Consider the following 14,845-nt stretch of genomic DNA (forward strand, 5'->3'; position numbering starts at 1 on the left):
AGGCTGGAGTGCAGTGGCGCTATTTCAGCTCACTGCAACCTCTGCCTCCCAGGTTCAAACAATTCTCCTGCTTCAGCCTCCTGAGTAGCTGGGACTATAGGGGCCCGCCACCACACCTGGCTAATTTTTTGTATTTTTTTAGTAGAAACAAGGTTTCACCATATTGGTCAGGCTGGTCTCTAACTCCTGACCTTGTGATCTGCCTGCCTTGGCCTCCCAAAGTGCTGGAATTACAGGCGTGAGCCACTGCACCCAGCCACAATCCCAATATTTTTAAGCAAATGCTAAGTGCATTTATTAGCCTGGTGAGGAAAAGGCTGGGCGCAGTCCTTAAGGGAGAAGCAGTCATCTCCTTTAGGTAGTGTGGAAAGGTTTTATAGCTAGGGACCAGGACAATCCCTTCTCTCTTAAATCTTGAATTGCCTGTGTCCATCTTTTTCTCCACCCCTTTCCCGTCTCTTGAATCCCCTGCCTTACTGTTTTCTTCTGTTCATCACCACACTACCTAGAATGCCAGTCCACACTAGTGGCCTTATTTCGTCACCACCAGATGGTTCTTGAGACCCTTATCTGACTCCCTCTACACTGCTTATTATGGATATCAATGTTCACCTGCCTTACAAATCACATTAGGGTCTTTTCTCAGTCCTATGGTCCCTGACTTCTTTTGGACATCACAGTTCTCCTGGTGTATTTTCATCCAAACACACTCCTCCACGCCCTCCCTACCTGCTCACCTTCAAGGTTCAGCACAATGTCACTCTCTCCCTCCCCCACCCACCCTGGCTACTTTCTCTGTCACAGCACTTAGTTTTTCTTGCTTAAATTAACATGTCAGTCTCCTGGGTCCCAGATTATAAACTCCATGGAAATGACAGTGTTTTTCAGCCACCTTCATTTCTCCACAGAGTCTGGCAGAATACTTTGCACCTGGTGCACACTGACTAAATGGTCTTTGAACAAACAATATTATCCTTTTACTGCATATGAGATGGCAGAATCTGTCCTGCAATAGTTATAATACCTTCGCATATAACAGTATATGATTTTTCAGAATGCACTTATATTTGATTTTCATACCCTATACGGAGGAAAGAGGAGTACTACTATCCTCATTGTGTAGCTGAGGAAATGTGATATGGCTTGCCCAAATCTCATCTGGAATTGTAGCTCCCACAATTCTCACATGTCGTGGGAAGGACCCAGTGGGAGGTAAATGAATCATGGGGGCAGGTCTTTCCCATGCTGTTCTGGTGACACTGAATAAGTCTCATGAGATCTGATGGTTTTATAAACAGGAGTTTGCCTGCACAAGCTCTCTCTCTATGCCCGCTGCCATCCATGTAAGATGTAACTTGCTCCTCCTTGCCTTCCACCATGATTGTGAGGCCTCCCCACCCATGTAAAACTGTGAGTCCATTAAACTTCTTTTTCTTCCTAGTCTCAGGTATGTCTTTATCAGCAGCATGAAAATGGACTAATACAAAATGTGACTCAAGGAGGTTGGAAGCTTTGCATAAGCTCACACAGCAGTAGTAAATAAAAGAGCCAGGACTAGAACCCAGATCTCTGACTCAGTCTAGTGCTCTTCCACTGCACACCCTGACTCTGCTTAAATATGTGTAATAATAAGCCTGATTTGGTGATGGCTACCTGTGCTTCAGATATTCCTTCATTTATTCATATCTAGTATGTTGTCAGCATTTCTACCTGTCACCCTGGAGTCCAACTGATTTTAGGTTCCAGAGAACAAGGTTCAATAAACAGAATGAGGCAGTGACTATAAGCTATAAAGAGTGGATTCACTAATGTGTTTCTAGAAAATTTTAAGCTGCAATTTACTTATGCATTAAACCCAAACACACTCTACAGGAACCATTTCCACCTGCCAATTATTGCTCTAAGATGCTGATACTGGTAAATGAGCACGCTGATTGCTTCCAACAGCCCCTCTAAATCTACTCTCCACCTTTTCCACCTTGCCCTGTGCCCCAGTAGACCTGTATAGACCTTTCTCCCATGGTTCCCTTCCATATGCTTTCTACTTGGGTTCACCCAATGGGGTTCTAGCAGGAGACTGGAAGGAAGGAGAAGGAAGCTTGGCTATTTATTCCCGACTCCCCTCTGAAGGGTTGTCTCAGGCAGGTTGTAACCCATGACTGAAGTTCATGGCTCTTATCAGGTGGGCCTCTCTGCATATGTCTCTTCGACCCTTTACAGCACATTCAGACTTAAGGGTGGAAACTGTGGTAAACCTGCCCAGAATATGGCCATAAATTATTTAATACTGCTACTATAAAGGGGTAGGGTCTATGTCCTCTCCCCTTAAAAGTGGGTGGTCTCTGTGCGACCATGAACAATGAAATATGGCATAAGTGATACTCTTCCAGGTTCCAAACCCCAGCCTTAGGAGACTAGCAGCTTCTATCTCTTGCCTCTTTGGCGCACTCACTCTTGGAGCCCTTGGAGTTCAACCAGTACAGGAATCCAACTACCAGAGGCTGCCATGCTGTGAAGATGCCCAAGCAGCCCTGTGGAGAGGCTGTGTGGAAGGAGGGAAGAAGAGAGAGTGAGATCTAGTCAGCCCCAAGCTGTTCGAGCCCCAGACACCACAGAGCAGTGATGAACTGTCCCCACCATGTGCTGACTGCACTCCTGAACCAGAGAATCGTGATTTATACTAATAACCAACAGCTGTTTTAAGTCACTAAGTTTGAGAATAGTTTATTACACAGCGCTAGATCACTGAAACACCACAGTATTGTAACTAGTCCACTTATTAAGTTCTCCTCACTACCCAGTCTGAATGCCATCCAATCCTTTTGAGGCCTTGACTAAATATGTGACATATGACAAATATTAGGGCTAATAATCATATTCTAGACTTCTGAAGAAATGGCAGAACTGCACTTCCCCCTGAGGTCAGATGTGGCCTAGTGACTTGCTTTGCTTTAGACAATGAAATGTCAATAGAAATGATATGTGTTACTTCTAAATAAAAGCATCAAGAGCCAGTGGGCCATTCACAAGGTTCTCTTCTCCCTGACATCACCTTGAGACCGGTGATATCAGTTCCCGATAGTGGAGGCTCCATCAAATTGGATCCCTGAGTGAGGATAACATGGAGAAAAGCTAGCTACAAATTACTCATCCCACAATCAAAGATGCAGTGATGATGCAATGCAAAGATGCAGGGTGAACAAGAGACAAACATTTGTTATTTCAGCCCCTTAGACTTCAGTGTTGTCTGTGACTACAGCATAATCATCATGACTGCTACTATAAGCTCCTCTGTCAAGCTAATCCTGACCGAAATGCCCCCATGCTTTAGGGGTCCATTTGAACTCCTGAATATTCTGTACACCAGGAAAGAGGTCTCTAAGCAAATATATATGACCATCTTGTACACATCTATAATCAGAAAAACCATGGAAATCCATCAACCATTGTAGTGGCCTTAGAAATGCACCTCGCAGACTTCCAACTACAGGGAGCATTACTGAGCTGGGGCCCCTGCTGCTAAACTCTGGAATGTTCTCCACATTTATCTGAGGCTACACTTCCGGCAGGTTGTTCCCAGCCAGTGACTGGGAGCACTGAGTATAGTAAACATACTAAGGCAGGCCTGTTCCTGAGAGATGCAGGCCTCTAATAGCCTTTCTCAGACTGTTCAACAGTCTAGGACACTTCCAGCCAGTCTTCTCTGCCTCTCTCATCACTTGGGGTCAGATTGGTGTTGCAGTCTGAAAACTCTCCCAGCCTTCCCCCATCTTGCTCCTATTTTCTCTCACACAGGCATTTCCCCAAATAAAATCCTTGCACATTTAATCCTATCTTGGCATCTGCTTCTCTGAGAACCCAGACTAGTAGAACTATACCAATGAATATTCAGCCTTGAAAATTTAGCTTTGACGAATTAAACATACAGAGACAACAAAACCAGCTCTTGTTGAATAAGGGCTGTCCCATTAATCTGAAGTATAAATAACCAGTTTTGCACAAAATGATATCTGTATCTATAGCTGGATCTAACTCCTATATTACCTATGTTAACATAGTATCATTTTATTTAATATGACTTTTACAAAGTATGATTTTAACCCTAAATTAAAAATTTATCCTTTCCCATATGTCCAAAATAGGCTTCCAATCCCTTATCCCAAACCCTGGAGACCATGTGTATTTTGGAATGCAAAACTTTAAGAAAAGTAATGTACATCTGCCATATTTGACAGAACATCCCCAGGGGTGATGGGGCAGTACCTTATAATCAAATATATTACAGCTTTTTCTACAAAACATACAAACATTAACACAAGTGAGTTAAAAGTAAATTGCCTTGAAGTGGTTCAAGTAGGGTTCAATACCAAATGAGTTCATCAAAGGTTAGGTTGTGAACCAAGTGAACTGTAAGAAAACTGTTTCCAGAGCTTTTGAAGTTTAAGTTGTGAATAAGGAACTGTGAACCTATTCACACTGTAGAAAACTGTGCAGCCCTTTAAAAAAATCAGAAATGCCATTTTACTAACACAGAAAAATAAATGCCCATCTGGATGAGGAAAGCACGTAACACAAGAACTTATGAGAACAACTTGCAAAGGCTAAGTATTGTATTATCCTCACATAGAGTGGGAAGAGGAAAGCGGAGACAATCTTCACTTGTCAAGGATTTCCACTCCTCACCTTTTATTACCTGCAACACTTTGTGATGACTTCTTCTCTGGTTCAGAAATGCGGTAGAAATATTGTTTAAGCATGAAATTATTTATATTATTTATGAGACAGAATAGGTTCACCTCTGTAAACTGCCTACGCTGACGGCAGGTAACTAAAATGTTATGCATAAGTTGGTGGCTGAGAGAGTGCACAAAGAAAATTTATTTAGGATACTAAATAAGCCTCATAGAATAAATAGAGGTGGCTGGTAAGATGGCCAAATAGGAACTGCTCCAGTCTGCAGCACCCAGCAAGATCAAGCAGAAGGCGGGTGATTTCTGCATTTCCCATTGAGATACCCAGTTCATCTCACTGGGACTGGTTAGACAGTGAGTGCAGCCTACCGAGGGTGAGCCAAAGCAGAGTGGGGCATTGCCTCACTGCGAAGCGCGAGGGGTTGGGAACTCCCTCCCCTAGCCAAGGGAAACCGCGAGGGACTGTGCTGTGAGGAATGGTGCATTCCAGCCCAGATACTACACATTTCCCACAGTCCACAACCCGCAGACCAGGAGATTCCCTCAGGTGACTACACTACCAAGGCCCTGGGTTTCTAGCACAAAACTGGCTGGCCATTTGGGCAGACACTGAGCTAGTTGCAGAAGTTTTTTTTTTTTTTTTTTTTTTTTCATACCCCAGTGGTGCCTGGAAGGCCAGCAAGACAGAACCGTTCACTCCCCTAAAAGGGGGGCTGAAGCCAGGGAACCAAGTGATCTAGTTCAGTAGATCCCACCCCACACAGGCCAGCAAGCCTGAAAGCAAGCCACTGGCTTGAAATTCTCACTGCCAGCACAGCAGTCTGAAGTCGACCTGGGACACACGAGCTTGGTGCGGGGAGGGGCATCTGCCATTACTGAGGCTTAAGTAGGCAGTTCTCCCCTCACAGTATAAACAAAGTCACCTGGAAGTTCGAACTGGGTGGAGCCCACTGCAGCTCAGCAAAGCAGCTGTAGTCAGACTGCCTCTCTAGATTCCTCCTGTCTGGGCAGGACATCTCTGAAAGAAAGGCAGCAGCCCCAGTCAAGGGCTTAGAGATAAAACTCCCATCTCCCTGGGACAGAGCACCTGGGGAAGGGGCGGCTATGGGCACAGTTTCAGCAGACTTAAATGTTCCTGCCTGCCAGCTCTGAAGACAGCAGCAGATCTCCCAGCACAGTGCTCGAGCTCTGCCAAGGGACAGACTGCCTCCTCAAGTGAGTCCCTGACCCCTGTGCCTCCTGACAGGGAGACACCTCCCTGAAGGGGTCGACAGACACCTCATACAGGAGAGCTCCCCTGGCATTTGGTGGGTGACCCTCTGGGATGAAGCTTCCAGAGGAAGGAATGGCAGCTGTTCCTTTGCTGTTCTGCAGCCACCACTAGTGACACCCAGGCAAACAGGGTCTGGAGTGGACCTCCAGCAAACTCCAGCAGACTTGCAGCAGAAGGGCCTGACTGTTAGAAGGAAAACTAACAAACAGAAAGGAATGGCAACATCATCAACAAAAGCATGTCTACTCAAAACCCCATCCGAAGGTCACCAACATCAAAGACCAAAGGTAGGTAAAACCACAAAGATGAAGAAAATCAGCACAAAAGGCTGAAAATCCAAAACCAGAACACCTCTTCTCCTCCAGAGGATCACAACTCCTCACCAGCAAGGGAACAAAACTGGACGGAGAATGAGTTTGACAAATTGACAGAAGTAGGCTTCAGAAGGCGGGTAATAACAAACTCCTCTGAGCTAAAGTATGTTCTAACCCAATGCAAGCAAGGTAAGAACCTTGAAAAAAAGTTAGAGGAATTGCTACCTAGAATAACCAGTTTAGAAAAGAATGTAAATGACCTGATGGAGCTGAAAACACAGCACAAGCACTTTGTGAAGCATACACAAGTATCAACAGCCGCATCAATAAGGTGGAAGAAAGGATATCAGAGAGTGAAGATCAACTTAATGAAATAAAGTGTGAAAACAAGATTAGAGAAAAAAAAGAATGGAAAGGAAATAACAAAGCCTCCAAGAAATATAGGACTATGTGAAAAGACCAAACCTATGTTTAATTGGTATACCTGAAAGTGACGGGGAGAATGAAACCAAGTTGGAAAACACTCTTCAGGATATTATCCAGGTGAACATCCCCAGCCTAGCAAGACAGGCCAACATTCAAATTCAGAAAACACAGAGAACACCACAAAGATACACCTCAAGAAGAGCAACCCCAAGACACATAATCGTCAGACTCAACAAGGTTGAAATGAAGGAAAAAATGTTAAGGGCAGCCAGAGAGAAAGGTCAAGCTACCCACAAAGGGAAGCCCATCAGACTAACAGTGGATAGCTCTGCAGAAACCCTACAAGCCACAAGAGAGTGGGGCCAACATTCAACATTCTTAAAGAAGAGAATTTTCAAGCCAGAATTTCATATCCAGCCAAACTAAGTTTCCTAAGCGAAGGAGAAATAAAATCCTTTACAGACAAGCAAATGCCGAGAGATTTTGTCACCACCAGGCCTGCCTTACAAGAGCTCCTGAAGGAAGCACTAGATATGAAAAGAAAACCAAAACCAGCCACTGCAAAACTTACCAAACTGTAAAGACCATTGACACTATGAAGAAACTGCATCAACTAATGGGCAAAATAACCAGCTAGCATCATAATGACAGGATCAAATTCACACATAACATATATTAACCTTAAATGTAAACGGGCTAAATGCCCCAGTTAAAAGACACAGACTTGCAAATTGGATAAAGAATTAAGACCCATCAGTGTACTGTATTCAGGAGATCTATCTCATGTACAAAGACACACATAGGCTCAAAATAAAGGGATGGAGGAATATTTACCAAGCAAATGGAAGCAAAAAAAAAGCAGGGTTGCAATCTTAGTCTCCGATAAAACATACTTTAAACCAACAAAGATCAAAAGAGACAAAGAAGGGCCTTACATAATGGTAAAGGGATCAATGCAACACGAAGAACTAACTATCCTAAATATATATGCACCCAATACAGGAGCACCCAGATTCACAAAACAAGGTCTTAGACACCTACAAAGAGACTTAGACTCCCACACAATAATAGCGGGAGATGTTAACATTCCACTGTCAATACGAGACAGATCAATGAGACAGAAAATTAACTAGGATATTCAGGACTTCAACTCAGCTCTGGACCAAGCAGACCTAATAGACATCTACAGAACTCTCCACCCCAAATCAACAGAATATACATTCTTCTCAGCACCACACTTATTCTAAAATTGACCACATAATTGGAAGTAAAACACTCCTCAGCAAATGCAAAAGAATGGAAATCATAACAAACAGTCCCTCAGATCAACCACAGTGCAATCAAATTAGAACTCAGGATTAGGAAACTCGCTCAAAACCGCACAACTACATGGAAACTGAACAATCTGCTCCTGAATGACTACTGGATAAATAATGAGATTAAGGCAGAAATAAATACTTTGAAACCAATGGGAACAAAGACACAACATACCAAAATCTCTGGGACACCGCTAAAGCAGTATTTAAAGGGAAATTTATAGTACTAAATGCCCACAGGAGAAGGTGGGAAAGATCTAAAATTGATACCCTAACATCACAATTAAAAGAACTAGAGAAGCAAGAGCAAACAAATTCAAAAGCTAGCGGAAGACGAGAAACACCTAAGATCAGAACAGAACTGAAGGAGATAGAGACATGAAAAACTCTTCAAAAAAATCAATGAATCCAGGAGCTGGTTTTTTGAAAAGGTTAACAAAATAGATAGACTGCTAGCCAGACTAACAAAGAAGAAAAGAGAGAAGAATCAAATAGACACAACAAAAAATGACAAAGGAGGTATCACCACTGATCCCACAGAAATACAAACTACCATCAGAGAATACTATAAACACCTCTACGCAAATAAACTAGAAAATCTAAAAGAAAGAGATAAATTCCTGGACACATACACCCTCCCAAGACAAACCAGGAAGAAGTCGAATCCCTGAACAGATAAGAAGTTAACTAATGCCTACCAACCAAAAAAAAGGCCCAGGACTAGACAGATTAACAGCCAAATTCTACCAAAGGTACAAAGATGAGCTGGTACCATTCCTTCTGAAACTATTCCAAACAATAGAAAAAGAGGGACTCCTCCCTAACTAATTTTATGAAGCCAGCATCATCCTGATACCAAAATCTGGCAGAGACACAACAAAAAAAGAAAATTTCAGGCCAATGTCCCTGATGAACATCGATGTGAAAATCCTCAAGAAAATACTGGCAAACTGAATCTAGCAGCACATCAAAAAGCTTATCCACCACAATCAAGTCAGCTTCATCCCTGTGATGCAAGGCTGGTTCAACATATGCAAATCAATAAACCTAATCCATCGCATAAACAAAACCAATGACAAAAACCACATGATTATCTCAATACATGCAGAAAAGGCCTTCGATAAAATTCAACACCCCTTCACGCTAAAAACTCTCAATAAACTAAGTACTGATGGAATGTATCTCAAAATAATAAGAGCTATTTATGACAAACCCACAGCCAATATCATACTGAATAGGCAAAAGCTGGAAGCATTCTATTTGAAAACTGGCACAAGACAAGGATGCCCTCTCTCACCACTCCTATTCAACATAATAGTGGAAGTTCTGGCCAGGGCAACTAGGCAAGAGAAGGAAATAAAGGGTATTCAAACAGGAAGAGAGGAAGTCAAATTGTCTCTGTTTGCAGATGACATGATTGTATATTTAGAAAACCCCACCGTCTCAGCCAAAAATCTCCTTAAACTGATAACAACTTCAGCAAAGTCTTAGGATACAAAAGTAATGTGCAAAATCACAAGCATTCCTATATATCAATAATAGACAGAGAGCCAAATCATGAGTGAACTCCCACTCACAATTGCTACAAAGAAAATAAAATACCTAGGAATACAAGTTACAAGGGATGTAAAGGACCTCTTCAAGGAGAGCTACAAACCACTGCTCAAGGAAATAAGAGAGGACACAAACAAATGGAAAAACATTCTATGCTCATGGATAGGAAGACTCAATATCGTGAAAATGGCCATACTGCCCAAAGTAATTTATAGATTCAATGCTATCCCCATCAAGCTACCATTGACTTTCTTCACAGAATTAGAAAAAAACTACTTTAAATTTCATATGGAACCAAAAAAGAGCTCGTATAGCCAAGACAATCCTAAGCAAAAAGAACAAAGCTGGAGGCATCACACTACCTGACTTCAAACTAGACTACAAGGCTACAGTAACAAATACAGCACAGTACTGGTACCAAAACAGATATATAGACCAGTGGAACATAACAGAGACCTCAGAAATAATACTACACATCTACAACCATCTGATCTTCAATAAACCTGACTAAAACAAGCAATGGGGAAAGGATTCCCTATGTAATAAATGGTGCTGAGAAAACTGGCTAGCCATATGCAGAAAACTGAAACTGGACCCCTTCCTTACACCTTATACAAAAATTAACTCAAGATGGATTAAAGACTTAAATGTAAGACCTAAAACCATAAAAACCCTAGAAGAAAACCTAGGCAATATCATCCAGGACATAGGCATGGGCAAAGATTCCATGACTAAAACACCAAAAGCAATGGCAACAAAAGCCAAAATTGACAAATGGGATCTAATTAAACTAAAGAGCTTCTGCACAGCAAAAGAAACTAGCATCAAAGTGAACACGCAACCTACAGAATGGGAGAAAATTTTTGCAATCTATCCATCTGACAAAGGGCTAATATCCAGAATCTACAAAGAACTTAAACAAATTTACAAGAAAAAACCCCATCAAAAAGTGGGCAAAGGATATGAACAGACACTTCTCAAAAGAAGACATTTATGCAGCCAACAAACATATTTTAAAAAGCTCATCATCACTGGTCATTAGATAAATGCAAATCAAAACCACAATGAGATACCATCTCATGCTAGTTAGAATGGCAATCATTAAAAAGTCAGGAAACAACAGATGCTGGAGAGGATGTGGAGAAATAGTAGCACTTTTACACTGTTGGCAGGAGTGTAAATTAGTTCAACCACTGTGGAAGATGGTGCGGCAATTCCTCAAGGATCCAGAACCAGAAATACCATTTGACCCAGCAATACCATTACTGGGTGTATACCCAAAAGATTATAGATCATTCTACTATAAAGACACATGCACACTAACAATATATATTATATATATTTCAGCACTACTAACAATAGCAAAGACTTGGTACCAACCCAAATGCCCATCAATGATGGACTAGATAAAGAAAATGTGGCACATATACACCATGGAATATGCAGCCATAAAAAAGAATGAGTTCATGTCCTTTGCGTGCACATGGATGAAGCTGGAAACCATCATTCTCAGCAAACTAACACAGGAACTGAAAACCAAACACCGCATGTTCTCACTCATAAGTGGGAGTTGAACAACAAGAACACATGGACACAAAAAGGGAAACATCACACACCGGGGCCTGTCAGGGGGTGGGGGCTAGGGGAGGGATAGCATTAGGAGAAACACCCAATGTAGATGATGAGTTGATGGGTGCAGCAAACCACCATGGCACGTGTATACATATGTAACAAACCTGCACATTCTGCATGTGTATCCCAGAACTTAAAGTATAATAAAAATAAAATAAAAATAAATACACAATTTAAAAAAAAATACTGTTCATGTCAAGGCAGTGGACATGGAGTATAGAAAACACAGACAGTAGTCCCTCCAGTAGACCTGAGCCCAGACTTCTTGGTATCATTCCCCATATCAAAGGGGGAAACATAGGATATAGGATATGACTGCTCTCACTGGGAACCCCTCAAGAAACATCCAGTTCTAGACTTCTTTGTTCAAGTGCTTCTGATTTCCTGTCCTGCCACTCGTGAAATGGCTCCTTTCTTCATCAACCACATAGGGAGCCAAGAGCCACAGGAGAGGCTGTTCACCTTCCCTGGCCTGCTCCCTCCCCAACCCTGTTCATTGTAAATGATAAAAAAGCAAACAAACAAAAAACAGACGGAGAACAGGGAGAAAAATTAATTAAGAAGGAAAAAATCCGTCTTCGTTCTCCCTAGTTGCTATATAGCCCTTAGAGAAATTGTCTGCAATGGATACAAGTTAAGGAATCTTAATTAGGGGTTGGAAATTCAAACCTAATACAGTAACATTCGCTTTTCATTTTACATATTCAGCATTGACTTTTTTATTTTTACAATAAGCATGTATTAACTTTATGGTTTTAAAACTCTCATTTTAATTATGGGCACAACTGAGGATATTACATAATACATGTAAAGTGCTAGATCAAATGTCAGCTATTATTCTCTTACAAACCACTGTCTGGGAAAGTACTAAGTGCCAGCACTCTGTTGGCACTTTAACAGACATTCCATTGGTGTGTTGTTTCTTCAGCCTCCTAAGTCTAAGGTACTGTGTTCAGCACTGGAGATATCCCAGTGAACAAAACACATGTGATAATATGCCATACACGGAAGTGTGCATGCCACTGTGGAGAAGACATTAAGCAAGTAATAGCACACGTAATGATTTAACTCTACTTGTGCTAAGTGCTATGAAGAAGAATTGTGGGGTGACCAGTAAGATCCTCGTAACAGCTCTCTGAGGTATCCTCAATTATGGATAAAGAGCTATCATTAATATTTGTAACACTAAAGTGTGCTAATTATAATAACATAAAATTTCCTGAACAAATAGTAATTATAATAATTGTCACTATTATAATAATGACAGGAAATTATTTTATGTCAATAGGTCAATGAGGAAAAGGATGGAAATGAATGAAGAAAGAAGTCTAAATGTGTGAGAGTATATATATGGATAATTACTGCCAGAGAATTTCTATAGCACTCTTGTGTTCCTCCAAAGAGGAAAATTCGTCCATGCAGAGGTTTAGAGGTCTTCAATGCAAGATACCCATTCCACCCCTGGAACAATGAAATATTGACAAACACAAAGTTAACCTAGAAACAAATACAAGTTCTGTATTTTCCAAAGTTAATCCCTTATTTTCCAAGAGAGATCTAATTTCACAGACTTGGTTCCTTTGTGCCCATAAACTACTAAAATAACATGGAAACCTCAGTATTTTTATGTTTAAACCACATCAAAGATGACCTCTTGAACCTAGAAATAACATAAAAATCTAAGTCAACAAGTACCCTGTTTGGCTTGGAAAACATGGCCACTATGCTGGAGAGGCACTAAATAGTAAGAGATGAACATCTTCTGTCAAGATCTGCTCTAAACCAGAAACCCCATCAGCTTGGATGGCAAGGTTTCAACGTTGCCATAATCAAGTATTTTTGGCTTCTGTAAAATAAAAGCCTGTAGAAATTGAAATTCAGGATGCAGAATGGTGGGCATTCCATCAAAACAACATATGATCAAGTTGCTCTTTGCTTCTGTCCCTGCCAGAGGTGTGATTACAAAATCTTGACAAAGAACCCCTGAACTAAATACTGCACAAGTCTCTTTATTTAGTGAAGGAAAAATGAAAAATCAGAATTCTAGGCCCAGGGGTATCGCCTGACAGCTCACAATGGAAAAGATATCAGTTGATTTATCATACAAAATCAGAGAGTCATAAGAAATTCAGAGTGGTGCTAATGAGACAGCCAACCTTTGATGGGACCTTAACTTGGCTTCACTTTAATTTTTGCTGTCACAAAACTGTTACAATAAAGAATTATGTTCTATTAAGTAGATGGCAAATCTATGGCACTTGTGCTACTACTGCTCCTCTCCATGCCCACAGCATACCTTGCATTCTCTATGACAGACTTAGCCTTGGAGGACAGCTTGACAGTTCCAAGTAGCCACCACCCACAAAGTGAAGCAGGCACAGAGTCGGAGTCTATCTGCCATTGTTCCTTTGGACTGACTATCCTACTTAACACTCACAATACTGTATTCTATGACACCAGACAGAACCCATCAGTTTAAGCTGTGGCCATTTTAAGACCTGTGTTTGATATTGCTAAGAAATAGAGATAGAATGAGAAGAAAAATAAGGCTAAAGTCACCATCAAATCAGTTACACTATGTTTACCCTCCTCAGTGTCCATCACTTGTATTATAGAGACAGAAGATTACATGAGCCAATCACTGACCTTATGGAGAGCAGGAGCCAAGACTGGTACCAAAAATCCATTGTAAATATAATTGACAAGCTGATTTCGAATCAAGGGGTGAGCCACCTAAGAGAGACGCAGATAGTCAAGAAAAAGGCAAAGAGTTCAATCTTCAGTTCTTAAAATAAAACAATTCTGTGTACATCCTGAACTCAAAAAGGAAATCCAAATTTTGGCCATTTATTCTGTGATTAAAGAACAAATCAGACCTCATACTGTCATGTAAGCCCTTCAAATAGCTTATTCCAGCATAAACAGCTTGGTTAAAATTCACAGAAGTTGAACTTGCAAACATAATATTGGTAATTTTAAACTGTGTGTTTGGAAAAAACACAATAAACAGACTGAGTATGTATAAGGATTCATAAATTAAAGTTTACAAACTGGAAAGTTTAATTTTTGCCCCTTACTTTCTTCTAAATCGCATCTCAACCTGTAACTAATTTTAAAAACTAAGCATAACTGTCAAAACGAACAATTAAATACATTTATTTTGCTAGCAGAAAACATTTTCTCATTTTAAATATGTATTTCCTGATAGTCACTTATATTAAAGAGAAAGGCATTTTAAAATATTTTCAGAAAAATAGATAATATTTGAAAGCAGAAAACATTATCAGAGGTACAATACTTCTCATATTTGATTTCCAAAATATATTTACTGTGGATAACCCTCTACTAATATCTTTTATAAGTAACCTTTTCAGTAGTCTTCCCCAAACAAAAAATCTTAAAAGTATATGGTTTCAATGTCAAAATACAGTATGAAATATATAATTTCCCTGTTCTTACCAGGCCTATTAGCTTTATTTCTCTTTCTTAAAAAAGAAGACAATGAAAAAGAGGAAGAAAGTCAAACAACAAAGTAAAAAGCAATTTCTAGGAAAGTGAGGCTAGATCTTTAAATTACTGATAATCTCTCTGTGTGTATATATTTTTGGGGAAGAACTAATAGTAGTTCCATCTTTTTTA

General features: G+C 40.6%; 1 protein-coding gene across 1 annotated transcript in view; it reads right to left on the bottom strand.

Moving 5' to 3' along the window:
- FHIP1A (FHF complex subunit HOOK interacting protein 1A) overlaps window positions 1-14,845 on the bottom strand; it is a 273,945-nt gene that overhangs the window by 60,139 nt on the left and 198,961 nt on the right. Inside the window, exon 6 of the mRNA XM_017871129.1 lies at window positions 13,853-13,939. Coding sequence (XP_017726618.1) covers window positions 13,853-13,939 — 87 coding nt within the window. The remainder of the gene's footprint in view (window positions 1-13,852; window positions 13,940-14,845) is intronic.

The sequence above is a fragment of the Rhinopithecus bieti genome, unplaced genomic scaffold, assembly GCF_001698545.2.
Source record: "Rhinopithecus bieti isolate Rb0 unplaced genomic scaffold, ASM169854v2 scaffold_3878, whole genome shotgun sequence".
In the NCBI taxonomy this organism is placed as follows: domain Eukaryota; kingdom Metazoa; phylum Chordata; class Mammalia; order Primates; family Cercopithecidae; genus Rhinopithecus; species Rhinopithecus bieti.